Consider the following 17884-nt stretch of genomic DNA (forward strand, 5'->3'; position numbering starts at 1 on the left):
TTTCAGAAAAATATATGCTAATGGCTGCAGAGATTTTAGTTTTTGGGATAATGGGTAGAAGCATGCATAGGGTTTATTTTGTATATTCATCATGAACTATATGCATGGTCTTAAATTTCCACAAATTTGTCAAAATTTCCGACGAAATTTCCAGTTTCTGTCACCCTCGAAATCAAAATGGCAATCAATTTCCATCTTGCATAATTTCTGTTGAAATTTCAGCGAATCATCTGAAATTTATTGAAATCTCAAAATTTTAGCTAAACTTGTCGAAATTTGAACTGAGCAATGAAATTTTCCCGGAATGTAAATGAGAGATTCCGGAGTGAAGAGAAATTTCTCTCTTAATTTATTTTATTTATTTTTATCGAAAAAAAAAAAAAAAGGATTATTACAAGTGCTTTTGAAATTTATGAAAAAGTAAAACTTACAACAACATTTTATGTAACCATTCAGGTATATATTTTCATTATTTGTATAATAAATAACATTTAAATTATTTATGAATTTCATTTGTATTAACTGATTCACTAAATATGTTTAATGGACATTATCTTGCAAATATATTTGATGCACATATTATATTACAACTTCTCCACCTCATACACAGCATAGATGTATTTACTTGTAGTATATTAGTCCTAAAACTTACATTGTTATGTATATTAATCATTTCTAAAGCTTTATAAAAGAATTTCATGATTTACTACTTATTTCCATTACTTTTTCAAATCGAAATCGAAATTGACATTGAATCAAAATTTCCGTCGAAATTTCCGTACTTTTGGAGCTTTGAAATTTGAGTTGAAATAGAAATTTAAGACTTTGACTATATGATTTTCTTTTTTTTATGCAGAATGAATAGATCGTGTAATTTGATATCCAATAGCACGATTTTAATGGTAGAAACATATTTTATATTGATGTACAATGTATTCATGATTACCGCCACCCCCCACCGGTCCTCCTTAGAAACTTTTGAACTACTATGAGTTTGATTGGTTGATTCTTCATTCAAGAAGAGGATATGCATGCAGCTCAGGATTTCATCCAAGTACAACCTTAAGTCCAAATCATCATTGTATGATTTACATTAAGGTGTAAAAATTCTTTTCTTTTTCATCATAAATGGAATCCCTCATGGGTTACTCAAATAAACCTTTCCAAATAAGCTTAAATCATGGAACGACACATTGATTTTCTTTAAATATTATTTTATCCCTGTGGCTAGCTTAATTTGGGTCTTCCACATAAGCATGGGCATGTAGCCATGGTCCAACTGTATGTTGCGGGTGGGCCTTGGACCAACGAGGTTGCTCCTTTGCAACCAGTTGGTCATGGGTTCAAGTCCAAGGAAACATCCTCTGTGCATAAAAGTAGGGGTAAGGCTGCATACATTGTGACAACCCCACCTCCTACCCCCACAAAGCGGGGATCCTTGTGGCCCGGGAGCGCCTTTCATGTTTACTAGATAATAATTACATGATTACTTGTTGATGGTTTTTACCTTATGCTTTGATCAAATATATGTAATTTAAATTGCTGGTCTTATTTTCATTAAAGGGTTAAAAATATCAATTGTCTGAAAAAGAAGATTAAAAGTGCAAATTAAGGTGCTTGATGGGTTATTTCTAAGGTCCATTGACCACCAATAATATGACCTTGCTTAGCTACCACCAATTCCTGGACTTCAGCAGACACAAAATGGGCTTTTAACATTTAAGTTACTATGTGGGGCTCTAGGATCAATCCTAAGAATAGGAGCCAAATTCAATGAAATATTTATAATCTCGTATCCCCTTCCCCTTGGGTCTCACATCTTGGAAACCCTAGCTGCCACACAACTTCTGCAGCACATTTACTGACCATCACCCCACCTATATCCATCTTGGAACAGCAACCACATTTTAAAGCTTCCTATAATTCCCCCCCCCCAAGCCTGATATCAATACAGCGGCGATCTCCACCATTAACAAAAGCGTTAACTGCAGTTGATTTCCCACTCTGAACTGCTGGCTTCTGCAACTCCACAATAGAACCTAGCATCATGAGATCGCTGAGTTCCATTGGCATAAAAACAAGGCTGCACAGAGCCTCCTCTGGCCGTATTTTCTGCATGCGTCAAAATAATCAACGAGCATTTAATGTTCAAGCATATCAATGTGATGAATCTTGTCCCAAGCAGGGTGGTCACTAAGGAAACAATCCCAAATGGTGAAGGCATAACCCAGAAGCACTCAAGGTAGTTGGCACCAAACATAATCCTCATGTGTGTGGAAATGCACTAAACATCCGTATGTCTGAGCCACCCATAAAGAGGCATCCTATAGCCTACACTACCGGAGGCAGACATACAAAGGTTTGATCCACTTGATAGTTCAATCAATAAAATAGGCACCATTCAGTGAAAATCCAAGAGGCATAGCAGACCTGCGGATACATGTCTCAACCTCCACAAGAGAACAGCACAACACAATATCCCATAGTGCGCCACCACAGGGGCTCCAAATACCACCACAAGCCCAAGACATCCCTCCTGAATGTCAAGAGACCATCCCTATGATCTCCTTTGGGTGCTCACTCAGTGCCCATCATGCCACAAGGGGTGGTAGGAAGCTCACCAGGTTTTCCCCTCTATTAAGAGCTTTCTATGGCATTTGCACTTTAGCATAAGGAAACAGTAGCATGTCTGAGGAATTGTTCTCTATATATTGGAATGCCACATGGTGGCAGCTGTCAACGGGACAGCAAACAGCAAAGCAAAAGATTTCTTTCCTTTTCTTCAGCCAACAGTTATTTCCTTATATTTCAATTCATTATTTTGTACAGTTAGCGTATACTTAGTTTACATGTATAGGGCTTGAAAGATTATAGTTTACTTGTACAGGGATAGAATCATGCTAGACCTTATTTACTTTCCATGTATAGCATTCTTGTAAAGTCTTTATATAATATACAGAACTCAAGGCCAATTCATTCGGCCATTCACAAAAATATTTGACATGGTTCAGAGCCAGCCGACTGGAAGGTTTTTTTCCCCCTTTGATTTTTTTTGTCTTCACGGTTTCGTGGCTGTTGTGGTTTTGTTTTCTCTTCTGGAATATTTCTCTGTTCTTTCGGTACTTCTGTGGCTGCATGGCTGTCAGCGCAGCAGGTTTCTGGGTTGCCATTTATTCCTCCAGTTTATGTCCTTGTGATTCTCAGCAAGCAGGCAACAGTTTTCTGTTGCTGTTTGTGACTTTCGGCAAGCAGGCACAGCAGGTTTCTGGTTTGTCCCTTATTTCTTCAGTTTCTGTTGCTGTTTGCGACTCTCGGCAAGCAGGCTTGTGACTTTCGGCAAGCAGACACAGCAGGTTTCTGGTTTGCCACTCATTTCTCCAATTTCTGTTGCTGTTTGTGACTCTCGGCAAGCAAGCAACCGCTTTCAGTTGCTGTTTCTGGCACTTATCTTCTCGGCACAGCAGGTTTTTGGTTCAAGATTTAATTTTTAATGCAGTTCTTTGGTTCAAGAGTTTATTTTTTAGTGCAGGGAGGTTGTTCTTGGTTTTCTCTGTGTACCTGCATTGTTTATTTTGGGCTTCTAGATTTTCTGGTGGTCTGTTTCTTTCGGCAGAGTCTGTTTTTTTTTGCGTTTCTCAATATTATTTAGCATGGACTCCGCACCTGTGTGCGTCAAGTTTACGGGCAACAATTATTCTATGTGGGCTTTTCAATTTGAACTTTTTCCTGAAGGGAAAAGATCTTTGGGGTCATATTGATGGCACAGATTGTGCACCCAACCCTGATAAATCCAAGGAGTCCGCAGCTTGTCCTTCATGGGCTGTGCTTGATGCTCAGATTATGTCTTGGCTTCTTGGCTCGGTTGAGCCACATATTGTCCTCAGCTTGCGACCTTATCGCACCGCTCAATCCATGTGGACTTACTAAAAAATAGTATATCATCAAGATAACGGTGCTCGTCGTTTTCAGTTAGAGCATGTAATTGCCATGTTTCAACATGATAATCATTCCATCCAAGACTATTATTCAGACTTTCTAACTCTTTGGAATGAATATTCTAATCTGGTTACGGCGGATGTTCCTGTGGCTTCTCTTCCCATCATTTAACATCTTCATGGGACTAGTCGTCGTGATCAGGTATTTCACTCAATCAACATAAGTATGCTAGTGACTTGGTGGCCACAGCAAGCCTTCAGAAGGGTACTTCTATTGATACTCCCATGGAATTAAATGTCAAGCTTTGCAAAGAGGAGGGCGATTTACTTGCTGATCCAAGTTTATACCGGAAGTTGTAGGGTAGTCTTGTCTATCTCATCATTACTAGACCAGACATTTCTTTTGTTGTACAGCAAGTCAGCCAATTTCTTCAGACTCCTCGTCATCTTCATTTGGTTGCTGTCCGTAGGATCATACGCTATGTTCAGGGCACTTCTGCCCGTAGTTTATTCTTCCCTGCAGGCAATTCTACTCGCATTGCTGCTTATAGCGATGCTGATTAGGCTGGTTGTGCAGATACATGTTACTCCATCACTGGTTGGTGTGTGTTCTTAAGTGATGCATTGATCTCTTGGAAGAGCAAGATGCAAGACAAAGTTTCTAAGTCATCGACGAAATCAGAATACCGGGCGATGTCTCTTGCTTGTTCTAAAATTATTTGGCTTCAAGGCTTGCTTGTTGAGCTAGATTTTTCTGAGACCAATCCTAAACCTCTACATGCCGATAATACGAGTGATATCCAAATCATGGCCAATCCTGTCTATCATGAGTGCACAAAGCATATTGAAGTCAATTGTCACTATATCAGTGAAACATTTGAAGCTCGTGTTATCACTCTTCCACACATTTCCACTGAATTAAGAATTGTGGACATCTTCACCAAGGCTCTCACTCGTCATCGACAATGCTTCCTAAGTAGCAAATTGATGCTTGTTGATCAACCTGCATCAATTTGAGGGGGGCTGTCAACGAAACAGTAAACAACAAAGCAAAAGATTTCTTTCCTTTCTTCAGCCCACATTTATTTCCTTATATTTCAATTCATTATTTTGTATAGTTAGCATATATTTAGTTTACATGTATAGGGCTTGACAAATTATAGTTTACTCGTATAGGGATAGAATCATGCTAGACCTTATTTACTTTCCATGTATAACATTCTTGTGAAGTCTATATATAATATACAGAACTCAAGGCCAATTCATTCGAACGTTCACAAAATATTTGACAGCAGCAAGCTATGCCTATGATGCCTCCATAATCAAATCCATGGTTCATAAGTATTTCCATGAAACATCCATATGTGCCCCCCCCCCCCCCCCCCCAACAAGGCTTCCACCACGGCCCTCTCATATGTGTCTCAAACACAAGAATGGGCTACCATGACACTTAGCTTCCAGTAAGCTCGCCAAACAACAAAAAATAGAAAGAACTATTCTATTCAAACTCAACCCCACTCCAAGGGACTCACCCCTTAAAGTGGGTCCCACCCACTACTAAAACCCATATAATTTCCAATACTCCAAACAAGAACTAAAGATAACATCTAGAAATCCATTGTACTGCTGTCATTGAAACCCTAATATGTTAGTTCCAAACTCCACGAAACCTCCTCCTCCTTTTCTAGGTCAATGGATTTGTCTTTGATTTTGAACAATCCTCCATAGATTTCTCTTAACCATCCCAAGATGGTGCCTCAACCATCCCAAGAGGCTGTCTTTGATTTCAAACAATCCTCCATAGATTTCTCTTAACCATCCGTAGATTTCTTATATGCCTATGAAGTAACGTTCTGAAAGTTACTCCTATCATTTGGCATGTTCTAATTACAGTTGGTACTTGTTAGTTCATGATTGAGTTTTACTTGATTTTCATTGCCTAGAGGTGATGTCCTCAAAACAATGGGATAGTTAAATTCCTATAATTAAAATTAAATGAGCAAATGTTGGCTGGTTCCTATCACATGGATCATTTAATTTAGGGATGGTGGCTTTTATTAATCCAAATTTACCTATAAAGAAATCCTAATAGACCAAATTTTCTAAAAATAGTTTTCAATAAAAAAAAAATGATCCCAAATGCCTTCTTTACCAAAGCATTTTTTTTCAAGAACAAATAAAAATCATGAATAAGGTATTTATCTTTGCTGGGCCCTATGGGCTAGGTTCATGGTGTATGTGATTTTTTCCAATGCAAGCATGAATATTGTGTTTTTAAGGTCACACAATTGCCATTGTCCAGTACCTGCTGATCATTAAAAAAAAAAAAATTGCCATAGTCCAGTACCTGTTTGCGGCTTCTCTTCCCCTTCCCCAAGGCATTGAACTCTTCAATTTTATGCACTTCGTATCTGTCTCTTAACAAGTCCTCCCAGTATGTTGCCCTTTCTGAATTGCTCATGTTAGTTTTATTCTCCATGGATGCCTTTCGTGCTGCCTCTTCTGCCCTAGCTTCAACTTCATCAATATACTCAAAATTTGCTACCTGCAGAACACAAATTTTATAAAGCTAAATCACGAAGATCACATTAAAAAAAAAATTACATAAATAAGCAGTGTGATAAATGCAAAGATCACTTTCAGTTCAGCAAAGACATTGCAAGTTGCAACACTCGGAGAATCACACTCACCAGGTTGATCCATCTCAAAAGACCATAACCCCATTTTAGGAGCTAGGAGTTCGGACCTTGGATTAATGCAATACAAAAAAATAGTACTGATTTCTGCCCAAATCAAGACAAATTGAAATCTGATGCCTAGAACCCTATTCTCCCAAAAAGCAACCTAGAAGTATTAGGAGTTCAGGATTTTGTCATCAAGCCAAAGAATTAGACATCTTGCCTGCTACTGTCCATGCATTGAATTTCAGCAATTTCTCGTGGTATCAACCATATGGTCCATATTGGACAATTCGTTAATTTGTATCAGCTCCAAAACAGCTGCGATAAATAACATATGGGATAGTGTCAACATACCTACACTGATCCGCCAGTACCATACCTCCTTGCAAAGCAACCATGTGGTTGCCCTAGAAAATAAATCAAGCATGCCCTATTAATCTGCTGAGTCACTGACAGTCTATTGTAGGTTATTAGGTGGATTGAAGAATGCATTGCAACACGAAATTATGAGGGGTTTCCTGGTGGATGTAAAAGCATGAGGCAATTCAATCTGATTTCTGTCATGATTATGGAAGTTTTATCTCAGCTACATAATAAAGCGGCTTACATCAGTAGATTCAAGCATCATAGCTAATGTTTACATGCTACCTGAACAACCTCACTTATGATGTTGACTCTGAATGCCATTTTAAGGTCATTTTGGCCAGTTTGTTAGAAGATATGTCTGCAAACTAATAGATCAAGGGGTAAAGTTATCTTCTCAGGAGCAGAGGACCAAAATAAAAGCTCAGGTAATTCAAATTTCTGGGTTTAACAAAGATTAACAGGTGTCATCTTCCTATCAAGTGTTTGAGGCATCACATCATAACTAGATTGACTGCTTCCGATTGTAATATACTAAATTACTAATTGACAAGATAACCAGCATTAATAACCTTTGAACGAATTGCTATCTGCCCTATCCTGTGCTATATAGTATTCAAATGTTCTGCACAGTTGTCATTGTGCTTCCTAAGGGCCTGCTTTCTCTGTTTCTGTTTCCACACAGTGGAAAACCAGATTATAAAAACGCTTTAGTTTATATTGTCAGTTCTCAATTTCTATTACCGGTTTTCAGCTGTTTGCAAAAAAACTGAAAACCAGGTTTTACAGTTTTCAATTGTTTTGGTAGCCTGTTCCAGGAATATTAAAAATAATGTCAATTGCAAAATATTTTTACTATTTTTCAATTGTCATGGCCAATAAAATTTTATGGCAAAGTAAACTTTTTAAGGTATAACAATTAAGTAGAATAATTATCATAATTTTTATTTTTATAGTATTTTTAATATGTATTATTTGCAATTTATTATTTTAATCATACTTTTATAACATTATCTGATTTAAAGATGAAAATGAGCATTTTTTAATTAAGTTTTTAGTTTGTATTAGTTTTATACATGTTAACCAAAAAGGTTGGTGGTTTCTGGTTTTTAGTTTCTTTTTCTGGTTTTTGAGTTTTTAGTTTTCATTTTTGTAATTTTATGGTTTTTAGTTTCTTTTTCTGGTTTTTGAGTTTTTAGTTTTTGTTTTTGTAATTTTTGATGGTGATACCAAACGGCCCCAAAAGAGTCATTTTTGCCATTGAGCAAGAACTAATGGTTTTTCTCTCACCTGGTCAGTGATTGGAAGACTGGGGAAAAATGTTGGCAGGAAAGAGTTTCTAGGCCTCATTTACAATGTTTCTTGGGTTTAAAATAGCTAGTGGATTGAAATAAAGCTTCAATATTGAGATTTGTCAAGAATACTTCTTACCTTCCCTCAGTTCCATGGGATTTGCTGGGTGCACTCTTATATGCTAGAAGGTAGGAATTTTTTTTTCTTCTGTTTTTCTCTTCTAATCAGAAACAATTTATTTGATCTTAGTGGATTGGTTCAGTCCAGTAAATTTAACCCTACCACCCATGATTCACATGATGTAAATTTATTCATTGTTGCTCCTCTCTTCTTCTAAAAAATTAAAATTATTTAAAAATTTTAAAACCAAATTTCACAAAACAGGGGAAAAAGAGGAATTATGATTATTCTATTACAAAATAGAGATCCTACATCACAAACAGAAAATTGCCCAGAAAATAATGCTTTTTAAATTTTATACTATCTCTTTCCACACTTAAAATTTGAACTGAAACACATTCCTAAAAGAGAAGCCAAGTAATGAATCCTATGCCAAAGCATTAATCATCCATTAAGTCAAAAGGCATTAGCGGTATTCCAACTGAACGGACCTCCTCAGTTTGGTGAAAATCCAATCATCATCAAACCATTAACAATATGGTTTGGTTTAATTTGGGTCAGTTTGATTATTGGGTGCATTGGGTCAAATTGAAGGCTTAGCTTTTTTGAAGAACAAGAAAAATTAAAGCAAAAGAAGATGTCACCTTGAATATCCTAGAGTGGAAGTGTCATTCAAGCTATCTATACGTTGGATTTCTCATTGAAAAAAAAAAGTCATCAACCAACTTTTTTTTTTGATAAGTAATAAGCTCATTGATATAAAAAATGAACACCAAATACACAAGGAATGTACATGGAGTAAACAAATCAAAAACAGAAATTACAAGAATCTAGTAAATCAAAAACAGAAGAAAATGATTGGTTTCGCAAAGCAACCACCAATCCATCAAAGTTGTAAAGAAAAATAGCTTCAGGTCTGAAATGGATCTTTCCTTATCTTCAAAACACCTACTATTTCTCTCCCTCCAAAGACACCACAATAAACAATGAGGAACTATCAACCAAATAAACCCATTTCGATAACGACCAAATCTGCCTTGCCAACATGCTAGAAGTCCCACTACAGATTGCGGCACAACCCAGCTCACTCCAAACAAACCCAACACCATAACCCACAAGTCCATTGCAACCGGACAATGAATAAAAAGATGATCAACCGTCTCATTATTACACTAGCACATGTAGCACCAATCCAATATCCAAACCTTTCTCTTTTGTAAATTGTCAATCGTTAAGCATTTCCCTAAAGCAGCAGTCCAAACGAAAAAAGCTACTCTAGATGGAATTTTCTGTTTCCAAATACTTTTCCAAGGAAAGCCACAATCTTTGGAGCCCATTAAAATACCATAATAACCTTTAACCAAGAAGCCCTTCTCTCTATCAGATTTCCAGCACATCTTATCCTCACCGAACCCCTTCACCGATGCACCATATATGGTATCCATAAAACCAGTCAAGGCCTCTAATTCCCGAAGATGCATACCCCTAAAGAAACTTACATCCCAAAACAAGACTCCATTATCAAACTTCATAAGCTCAGCCACACTAGCTTCTTTATCGCGGCAAAATCTATACAAATCAGGATAGCTGACTGCAAGAGACGTCTCACCACACCAATGGTCTTGCCAAAATTTCACCTTAGACCCATTTCCAATATCATATAGAACGTGGCCAGAAAAAGAAGGCCATCCCCGACTAATATTTTTCCACAAGCCAAAACCATGTGGACCATTAACAGGCCTAGTACACCAACCACCCCATTCACAGCCGTATTTCACCTCTATCACTTGCATCCAAAAAGCAGCCTTCTCCATCCCAAATCTCCATAACCACTTCCCAAGCAAAGCTTCATTAAACTATCTTACCTTCCTTATCCCCAAACCACCCGAAGAAATGGGAGAGCAAATAGTATCTCATTTAACCAAATGGAATTTTGGTTCATCACCAATGCCACCCCATAAAAAATTACTTTGAAGTTTCTCAATACAGTTAGCCACAGCAGCAGGAATAGGAAATAAAGATAGAAAGTAAGTGGGTCAATTAGATAGAGTGCTTTTAATTAACATTGTTAGCCTTGGTGGCTACACTATCATGGTTTATGTGTTTTGATGATATTGACCTATATGTGGTTTCTAGTGTTTTCCATCTTTGCTAATCATGTTTAGTACAGGCTCAGTGGCAATTACATGAAGTATTAAGATCAGAGGCAAAGATCAGACTGAGTTGACGTCGAGTAAGAAGATCAAATGGACACGTACTCGGAAAGGACCCAAGCACAACCAACGGAAGATTATTGTTGAATTATATGTAATAAGGTTTGTGTGTGTGGTAAGAACTTGTTGTAACTCTTGCGTTTTGTTTCTTGCATGATTTCCGAGCAAGAGTGAGCAATGCACATGAGTTTATAGGATTGCACTAAAACCATAAACTCAACTTTCATGGTTTTCAAAGTTAAAGTTAAGAGTTTGTCAAATGAATCCTAAACTCAAATATGTTTTCAAAGGGACAAATTTTAACATCCTAGTTTTAAGAACATTTTTATACTCAGTGCCGGTTTTGTCAAAGCATGGTTAATGTCCTAAAGCTTTAAGAAAGTTAAGTATATTTTTGTAAAAGGACATTCTAAGTATATAAGATATGAAATGATATTTCAAATTGTGTTTTCATAAATCAAGATAACTTATATTTGAAGAAAAGCTCACTTGGACAAGTTTTAATCTTCATTAGACTTTATATATTTTATATACTTTTGTCCAAGAATGTTTTAAGTGATTAAAAGGCTTTTTGGTTGGGTTTAAAACCTCAATTATGCACCTATAAAATTTCCTGAACAAATTTCGGTATTTGGGACATAACTTTTGCTAGAAAAATCCAAAAAGGGCAATCTTGGTGTCTATGGAAAGCTAAGAAAAAATCTCACAACTTTCATGTTGATGACTTTGACAGTTTCAGGAAAACCGTCGGGATTTCTGCCTCAACGGCTATAAATGGCTAGTTTGCATAGTTTTTTATTGTTTTAAATGCCCAACAGCCATAAAACGGCTAGTAGCCCACTTTGCCTATAAATACAAGTCCTTAGACTTGTTTAACAAATGTTTTTGTGATTTATACAAGCAGTTAGTGAAAAATCTCTTTGTTTACAAAACCTAGGCACTTTGCATTCAGTTCATTCATTCAAAAGTGCTCAAACTCTCATGTTCTCCAATCTTGTTTGATACAATCCTTAAGAGTGTGTGTAAGGTTTGGTTTGTAATTAATATCAGCTCATTTGTGGAGCATCCTTTGTATTTCCATCATCTTGTAAGGTTCCTTGTGAACCATTTGTTGGAAGGTTCTTTGTGAACCATTTTGGAGAGGGTTCTTTGTGAGCTGAAAGCACTTTGTGTGTAGGAATTTGTTCCCGAAAGTAGGGTTGTGTACCCAAGTTGTAAGGCTTGCTCCGCCAGGGAAGGAGCGTTGATAGTGGATTGTGGAATCCTTGGCTTGGTGCTAAGGCGTGAACGTAGGGTTGGTGCCGAACCACGTAAAATACCGGTGTTGTTCTTTCTCTCCCTTACACTCTTTACTTCAAATCTTGTGCATGACTTATATTTATATTGTGATATAATTTCTTGTATCTTGCCAAGAGATTTTATTTTGCAGAGAAATTCAATATACGCGAAAAGAGTCATTCGTCCCCCCCCCCCTCTGACTCTACATTGTATATCTGCTGCGGGGTACATGTATATACTCCACGGGCTACGACGTCTAACAAACATGACTCTTCCTCCCTTAGATAAGTACAAACGTTTCCACCCTGCTAACCTTCGTTCCATCTTCTCCAAGATTGGGTTCCATATTGTCTTATCCTTGAATTTAGCTCCCAAAGGAAGACCCAAATATTTCATAGGAAGATTACCTTGTTTACAGCCAAGGACGTGCAAGAGTAAGTCAAAATTAAACACCGTACCAACAAGAACCAACTCTGACTTGCCCAAATTTATCTTTAAACCAAAGACCGCCTCAAACCACGTAAGTATCACACGGAGAAACAAAATATGATCCAGATCAGCGTCACAAAAAATTAGAGTATCGTCCACAAAGAGAAGATGAGACACCACCAAATCTCTTCCCACTATACGCCCCACACCAAACCCTAACATGTGATCATCATGGACAGCTTTATCCAACATTCTCCCCACAGCTTCCATAACCAAGACAAACAACAAATGAGACGATGGGTCACCTTGTCTCAACCCCAGAGAGCTCTCAAAAAACCCACAAGGAGTGCCATTTATCATAATGGAGAAATGAACTGTAGATATACAAAATAAAATCCACCGCCTCCATTTGGTAGAGAGCCCACCTCGTTCTAGTAATTGCATAAGAAAACCCCAATTTACATGATCAAAAGCCTTCTCAACATCTAATTTGTAAAGTAGCCTTGGCACCCCAGTTTTCAATCTACTATCAAGGCATTCATTAGCAATAAGTACAAGGTCAAGAATCTACCTGTTCCTCACAAAAGCACCGATGAAGTTGAAATTATATCTTCCATAACCATGCGAAGTCTGGTGGCTAAGACCTTAGCAATGATCTTATAAACCTCCCCAACAAGACTAATAGGGCGAAAATCCTTTACTTCAATTGCTTCATTTTTTTAGGTATGAGAGTGATGAAAGTAGCATTCAAGCTTTTCTCAAACTGGCCTTTAGTAAAAAAATGATGGAACACAGCCATAAGATCATGTTTGAGAATCCCCCAGCAAGCTCGGAAGAAAGCCATGGTAAATTCATCTGGTACAGGCGATTTATCACCATTAAAATTTTGTATGACATCAAAAGTTTCCGCCTCCTCAAATGGTCTATCTAGCCAATCTGCATTATCACCGGATATTCTTGGAAATACTAAGAAATTTGGGAATGATCGACTAGCTTGTTGCTCAGAGTATAAATTCATGAAAAATTGAGTGATGTAATCAGCAATAATACCTTGATCGGAAGACAAGGCACCCTCAACCACAAGGCTGTCAATACCATTATTTCTTTTATTAGAATTAGCCATTCTATGGAAAATTTTGGTATTTGCATCCCCCTCCTTCAAATGTTGCACCCTAGACTTCTGCCTCCAACTAATCTCTTCTAAAAGAGTGAGCTTTTCAATATTGGTGCGGAGAGTAGCTTATTCTAACTTTTCCTCAGTTGTTAAAGGATGAGTTTCCTCTCTAACATCCAAGTCATTCAATTTGTTCCAACTTTGCTGTATCGTAACAGTGACATTCCCAAATTCTGCCCCATTCCACTTTTTTAAATCTAACTTCAATGCTTCCAATTTCTTAGCTTGTATGAAACTAGGAATTCCTTGGAACGAATAGGATGCCCACCACTCCTTCACTTTATCAACAAAGTTCTCCACCCTCAACCACATATTTTCAAAGCGAAAAGGAGTTCTACCTCTCCAATGACTTCCCCCCCCACCCCCCCCCCCCAAAAAAAAAGAATAGGGTAGTGATCAAAAAGTATTTTGGACAGCCTTCTCTGTGAAAATTGAGTGAAGTGATCCTCCAAAAACAGAGAGAAAAGAAACCAATCTATTCTAGAAGCGGAGGAAGAATTGGACCAAGTGTAAACGCCTCCTTCCATAGATATATCCATCAGCCCATGAAAAGAGATAAAATCTGAAAATTCAAGCATAGCCCGAGTATAACTTACAGCCCCTAGTCTTTCTAAAGGGAAGCGGATTATATTAAAATCACTTCCTAGGCACCACGGCGAATCCCGCCAACTAATCAGCCCTATCAGCCCCTTCCACATTTTCCTACGCCTCTTGTTCAAATTTAGCCCATAAACACCTGTGAAAGCCCACTCAAATTGATAACCAACATTTTTAAATTTGCATGAAACAGAAAAATACCTCACTGCTTCCTCCACCTTTTCCACTACCCTTCGATCCCACATCAAGGCAATACCTCCAAAAGCACCTTCTAAACCCAAGTACAACCAGTCTACATAAGGACAACTCCATATACTTCGGACAATTCCTCTAGTAATCCCTTCAAGTTTAGTCTCTTGCAAACATACAATATCAGGTTTCCATGTACACAACAAATTACGAATTTGAAGCCTCTTCTCAACCTCATTCAATCTTCTGACATTCCAAGAAAGTATGTTCAGATTCATTTAGAAATAGAGAGAACCCGCTCCCTAATAATTCCAATGCGCCTAGATGAAGTAGAACCATAATTAATTAAACTGAATAAACCTTTAAGTTCTCTTAAACCTTTCGCACTAGTCCTCTTCAAGTCACGTGCATTTTTTTTTTCCAAAGTAGCCCTACAGTGTAATTCAACCTCAATAGCCAGCAAAAAAGTGGTTACTTGATTTTCCAAACCTTGTAAGGACATGCCCAGAAATTTGTCAAACCCTTTAAATCTTCTTTAGAACCACTCGGAATAAGGTACTTCCCTCACTGGACTCTCCACATCCACAACTTCCTGTCCTTCCGTAGTCAAGGGTAAATAATAGGCTAGTGGTTCCACTACTAAAGGTGGCAAACCCCTCTCATTAGGTAGCTCAACAACCTTTGTATCATTGTCCGAGGCCCAATCTTCCAAAATATCTGCAGGCTTCAATGGAACCAAGGACAATTGGTTTTGCTCTTCCAAACCCTCTGTGACTTCACCAAGTGGCAAAGAAATCTGAATTGGAACCGCAACTCTTCTTCCATCTCGCAGCTCAAGCACCCATTGCTCAAAATTTCCCTACTTCTTGAAAATATTTCCAGAATGTTCGTGAAGTATCAATTGGATGTCTTGCTGCAAGTTTTCCTCACCATCAGACGTGTTTGCTGACTCACCGGTAACAAGGCACTCTTTATCAGCCTCATCATAGCCTAAGTGCTCTGTATCGGTCTCGTCAGAGCCTAAGAGCTCAGCATCAGTCTCATCGGTGCCAATACTGACAGTCCCAATGTCATCGGAATATTTCACCGACTGAGCTAGCATCGACGCGCTTCGGTGATCAACTTCAAATTGCTTCAAATCGAGAACCACAACATCACCCCTTCTCACTGAACTCCCCAAGGCTAAAGATGACCATTCTGGATTCTGGGTCTTATTGTTTTGAAGGGCTTGTGTTGGTTTGGGCCACCAGATTGAGATGGGCTTTGGCTTGAAGGGAGCTTTGGGCTTAAAATTTTTATTGTTTTCCTTGATCTTCTCTGTACATCCCACTTCCTGAGCTTGAGTAACTTGGGACCATATTACCTCCCATTCTCCATCCGTCCCACTATGCAATCTGAGGCTTATATTCATAGATACATAAAAGTTTGTGTTACCACTAACGTTCTCAGTAATTTCCACCGAAACATTAGACTTTGATTTTGCTTGTTCGTTCCCAGTACCCAAATCACGTATATCGTGGCTATGATTTCTCAATTTTGAATTTTGAGAATATGGCATTAATTGCTTTCCATTCATGCTACCACCATCATCTCTCTGACCCCCCTCCACCACTGCCAACAGAAAAGTTTTGGAATTCTCCCCGATGGGTTTAAGCGCAAATTGGGATGTCTTTTTTGCTAGCTAATGTCTATTTGCTGGCTAACGTCTCAGGAGCAATGGCTTTCCGAAGATGAAATCCAAACCCTCTCCACCCACTGCCTAGTTTTCCTTCTGGAACCACAAGAAATCCTTTCCGGAGGCCATGTATAAGTTCCAAGATCATTAAAAACAACCATGCGCATTGTATCCCAACTGCAAAATAAATACTTTATCACCATCTCTAAATGTTCGTGCAAAACTACTAGGAATAACATTGGACATTAGCTCCTCCACAATAGCTAGCAAACATTTTGCACTCTCTTTGCCCATGCAAACTGATCGGAGAGAGTATCGATTTCGCTCAAAAATACGTAACATGAAATAAGAACCACCCTCCTCAACTGAGAATTGAAAAGTCTTGGATTCTACGAAAAAGAAAATAGAACCCCCCATTCTTGAGCATATATCAACCACTCTAAGTTAATCTTCAAACTTTCTCAAAAAACTGCAAGAACCTTCGGGATTATCGTGCTCCGTGAACATGGCGACCCTGAGAGGAAGATGAAACTTATATATTTAGGACTCTATTAATATTTTAAAGTTATGTCACGTACATTCAGATTGGGTAGGGCCAATGGGTTGCACACTAAACCCACAACCCAACTCACATATTTGGTTATACATAAATTGAACCTACCAACCCAGCCACATGCAGTTCAAAACTGTTTCTTTGGGTCGGCTTGATTCGATTTGGCAAGGGTAAGCGAGTTGGAAAGTATTTAAACAGCCCTAGGAGGCATCTCTAATTCTCCTAAAACCTATAAAGCAAACAGCCAACAAACCCTCCACCAATCCCGAGTAAACCCAGCTCTCTCCAGGAAGATCAAACAACTTATTTCAAACCCTCCAAGAAAAAGAACAATGCAGAGAGAGAGGACATGCAGATTTTGGAAACGTCAAAACCAAGAGTACACACATCCAAAGATAAATCCTTCGAAAGCCTCCTAGTCTGCAACAAATTGTTAGCAGTGACACTTCTAAAAACAACCAACAACAACCAAATAAAATACTTAATCTTAGAGGAGACTTTGGCCTTCCAAATAATACGATGAAGTGATATAGACAAGTTTTCAAAAATAAAATACTCCAAAAAGAATCAAAAAAGTACTCCCCTCATGAATCTAGAACGAAGAACAACACCCCGTCTATTGGAAGGCCAAAAAACCCTCCAATAAACACAACAACGAAGAGAGCTCCTCCATCTCCCTATCACTAAAAGGCCTACGAAAATGGAAAATACCAAGATAAATTATCACTAGCAGATTTCAAAATGGAATATAACTCCATTGTGTGCCAAAGAGAGATAATATAGACAAGGAAAAGAAATGAAAAGCACAGAATTCACCCATCCAAATATTTCCCAAAAACGAAGGTGAGAACCATTGCCCAATGCCCGCAACAAATTTGGTAGTAGGAATAAAGAGAAAATAGAACTACAATATACACCTCCGAGGGGTCTCAAAAGGAACATTTACATCCATAATGCATCCAACGCATTTACTTGCACGCCAAATTTACTTCTAATAGCTTTTTGCAAAAGTGGATTCTCCTCTATGGAAATCAAGAAAGCTATATAGATTAAAGCAACATTTTTAGACACGAACATAACAAACCTTCCCTTGCGGGCCCTTGGTCACTGTTCTTAGCCCTAAAAAATCCCTCCCAACAAACGAAATGATCCTACCTCTTCCAACCCAGGACCAAAGAGAATCCCTTCTAACTCTCTCTATATTCCTAGCTAGGATCCTAAAAATTGACAAGAAATAAAGAGGGATAATAGAAAGACAAGCCTAAGGATGATACAACACTAAGATCCCAAAATCCAACAATCTAGGGTTATCACCCCAACATGACCCGTAAATAAGTCGAAGGCCAATCTAAAATACCAGTCAACTAAAGAAGCCAATTCCAAA

General features: G+C 38.1%; 1 protein-coding gene across 1 annotated transcript in view; it reads right to left on the minus strand.

The window, feature by feature from the left end:
- The window catches only part of LOC131151762 (CHD3-type chromatin-remodeling factor PICKLE-like), a 131667-nt gene that overhangs the window by 38411 nt on the left and 75372 nt on the right, over positions 1-17884 (minus strand). The window contains exon 21 of the mRNA XM_058103165.1: positions 6283-6480. Within this exon, the coding sequence (XP_057959148.1) occupies positions 6283-6480 (198 nt within the window). The remainder of the gene's footprint in view (positions 1-6282; positions 6481-17884) is intronic.

This window comes from Malania oleifera, chromosome 3 (genome assembly GCF_029873635.1).
Source record: "Malania oleifera isolate guangnan ecotype guangnan chromosome 3, ASM2987363v1, whole genome shotgun sequence".
NCBI classification, from domain to species: Eukaryota; Viridiplantae; Streptophyta; class Magnoliopsida; order Santalales; family Ximeniaceae; genus Malania; species Malania oleifera.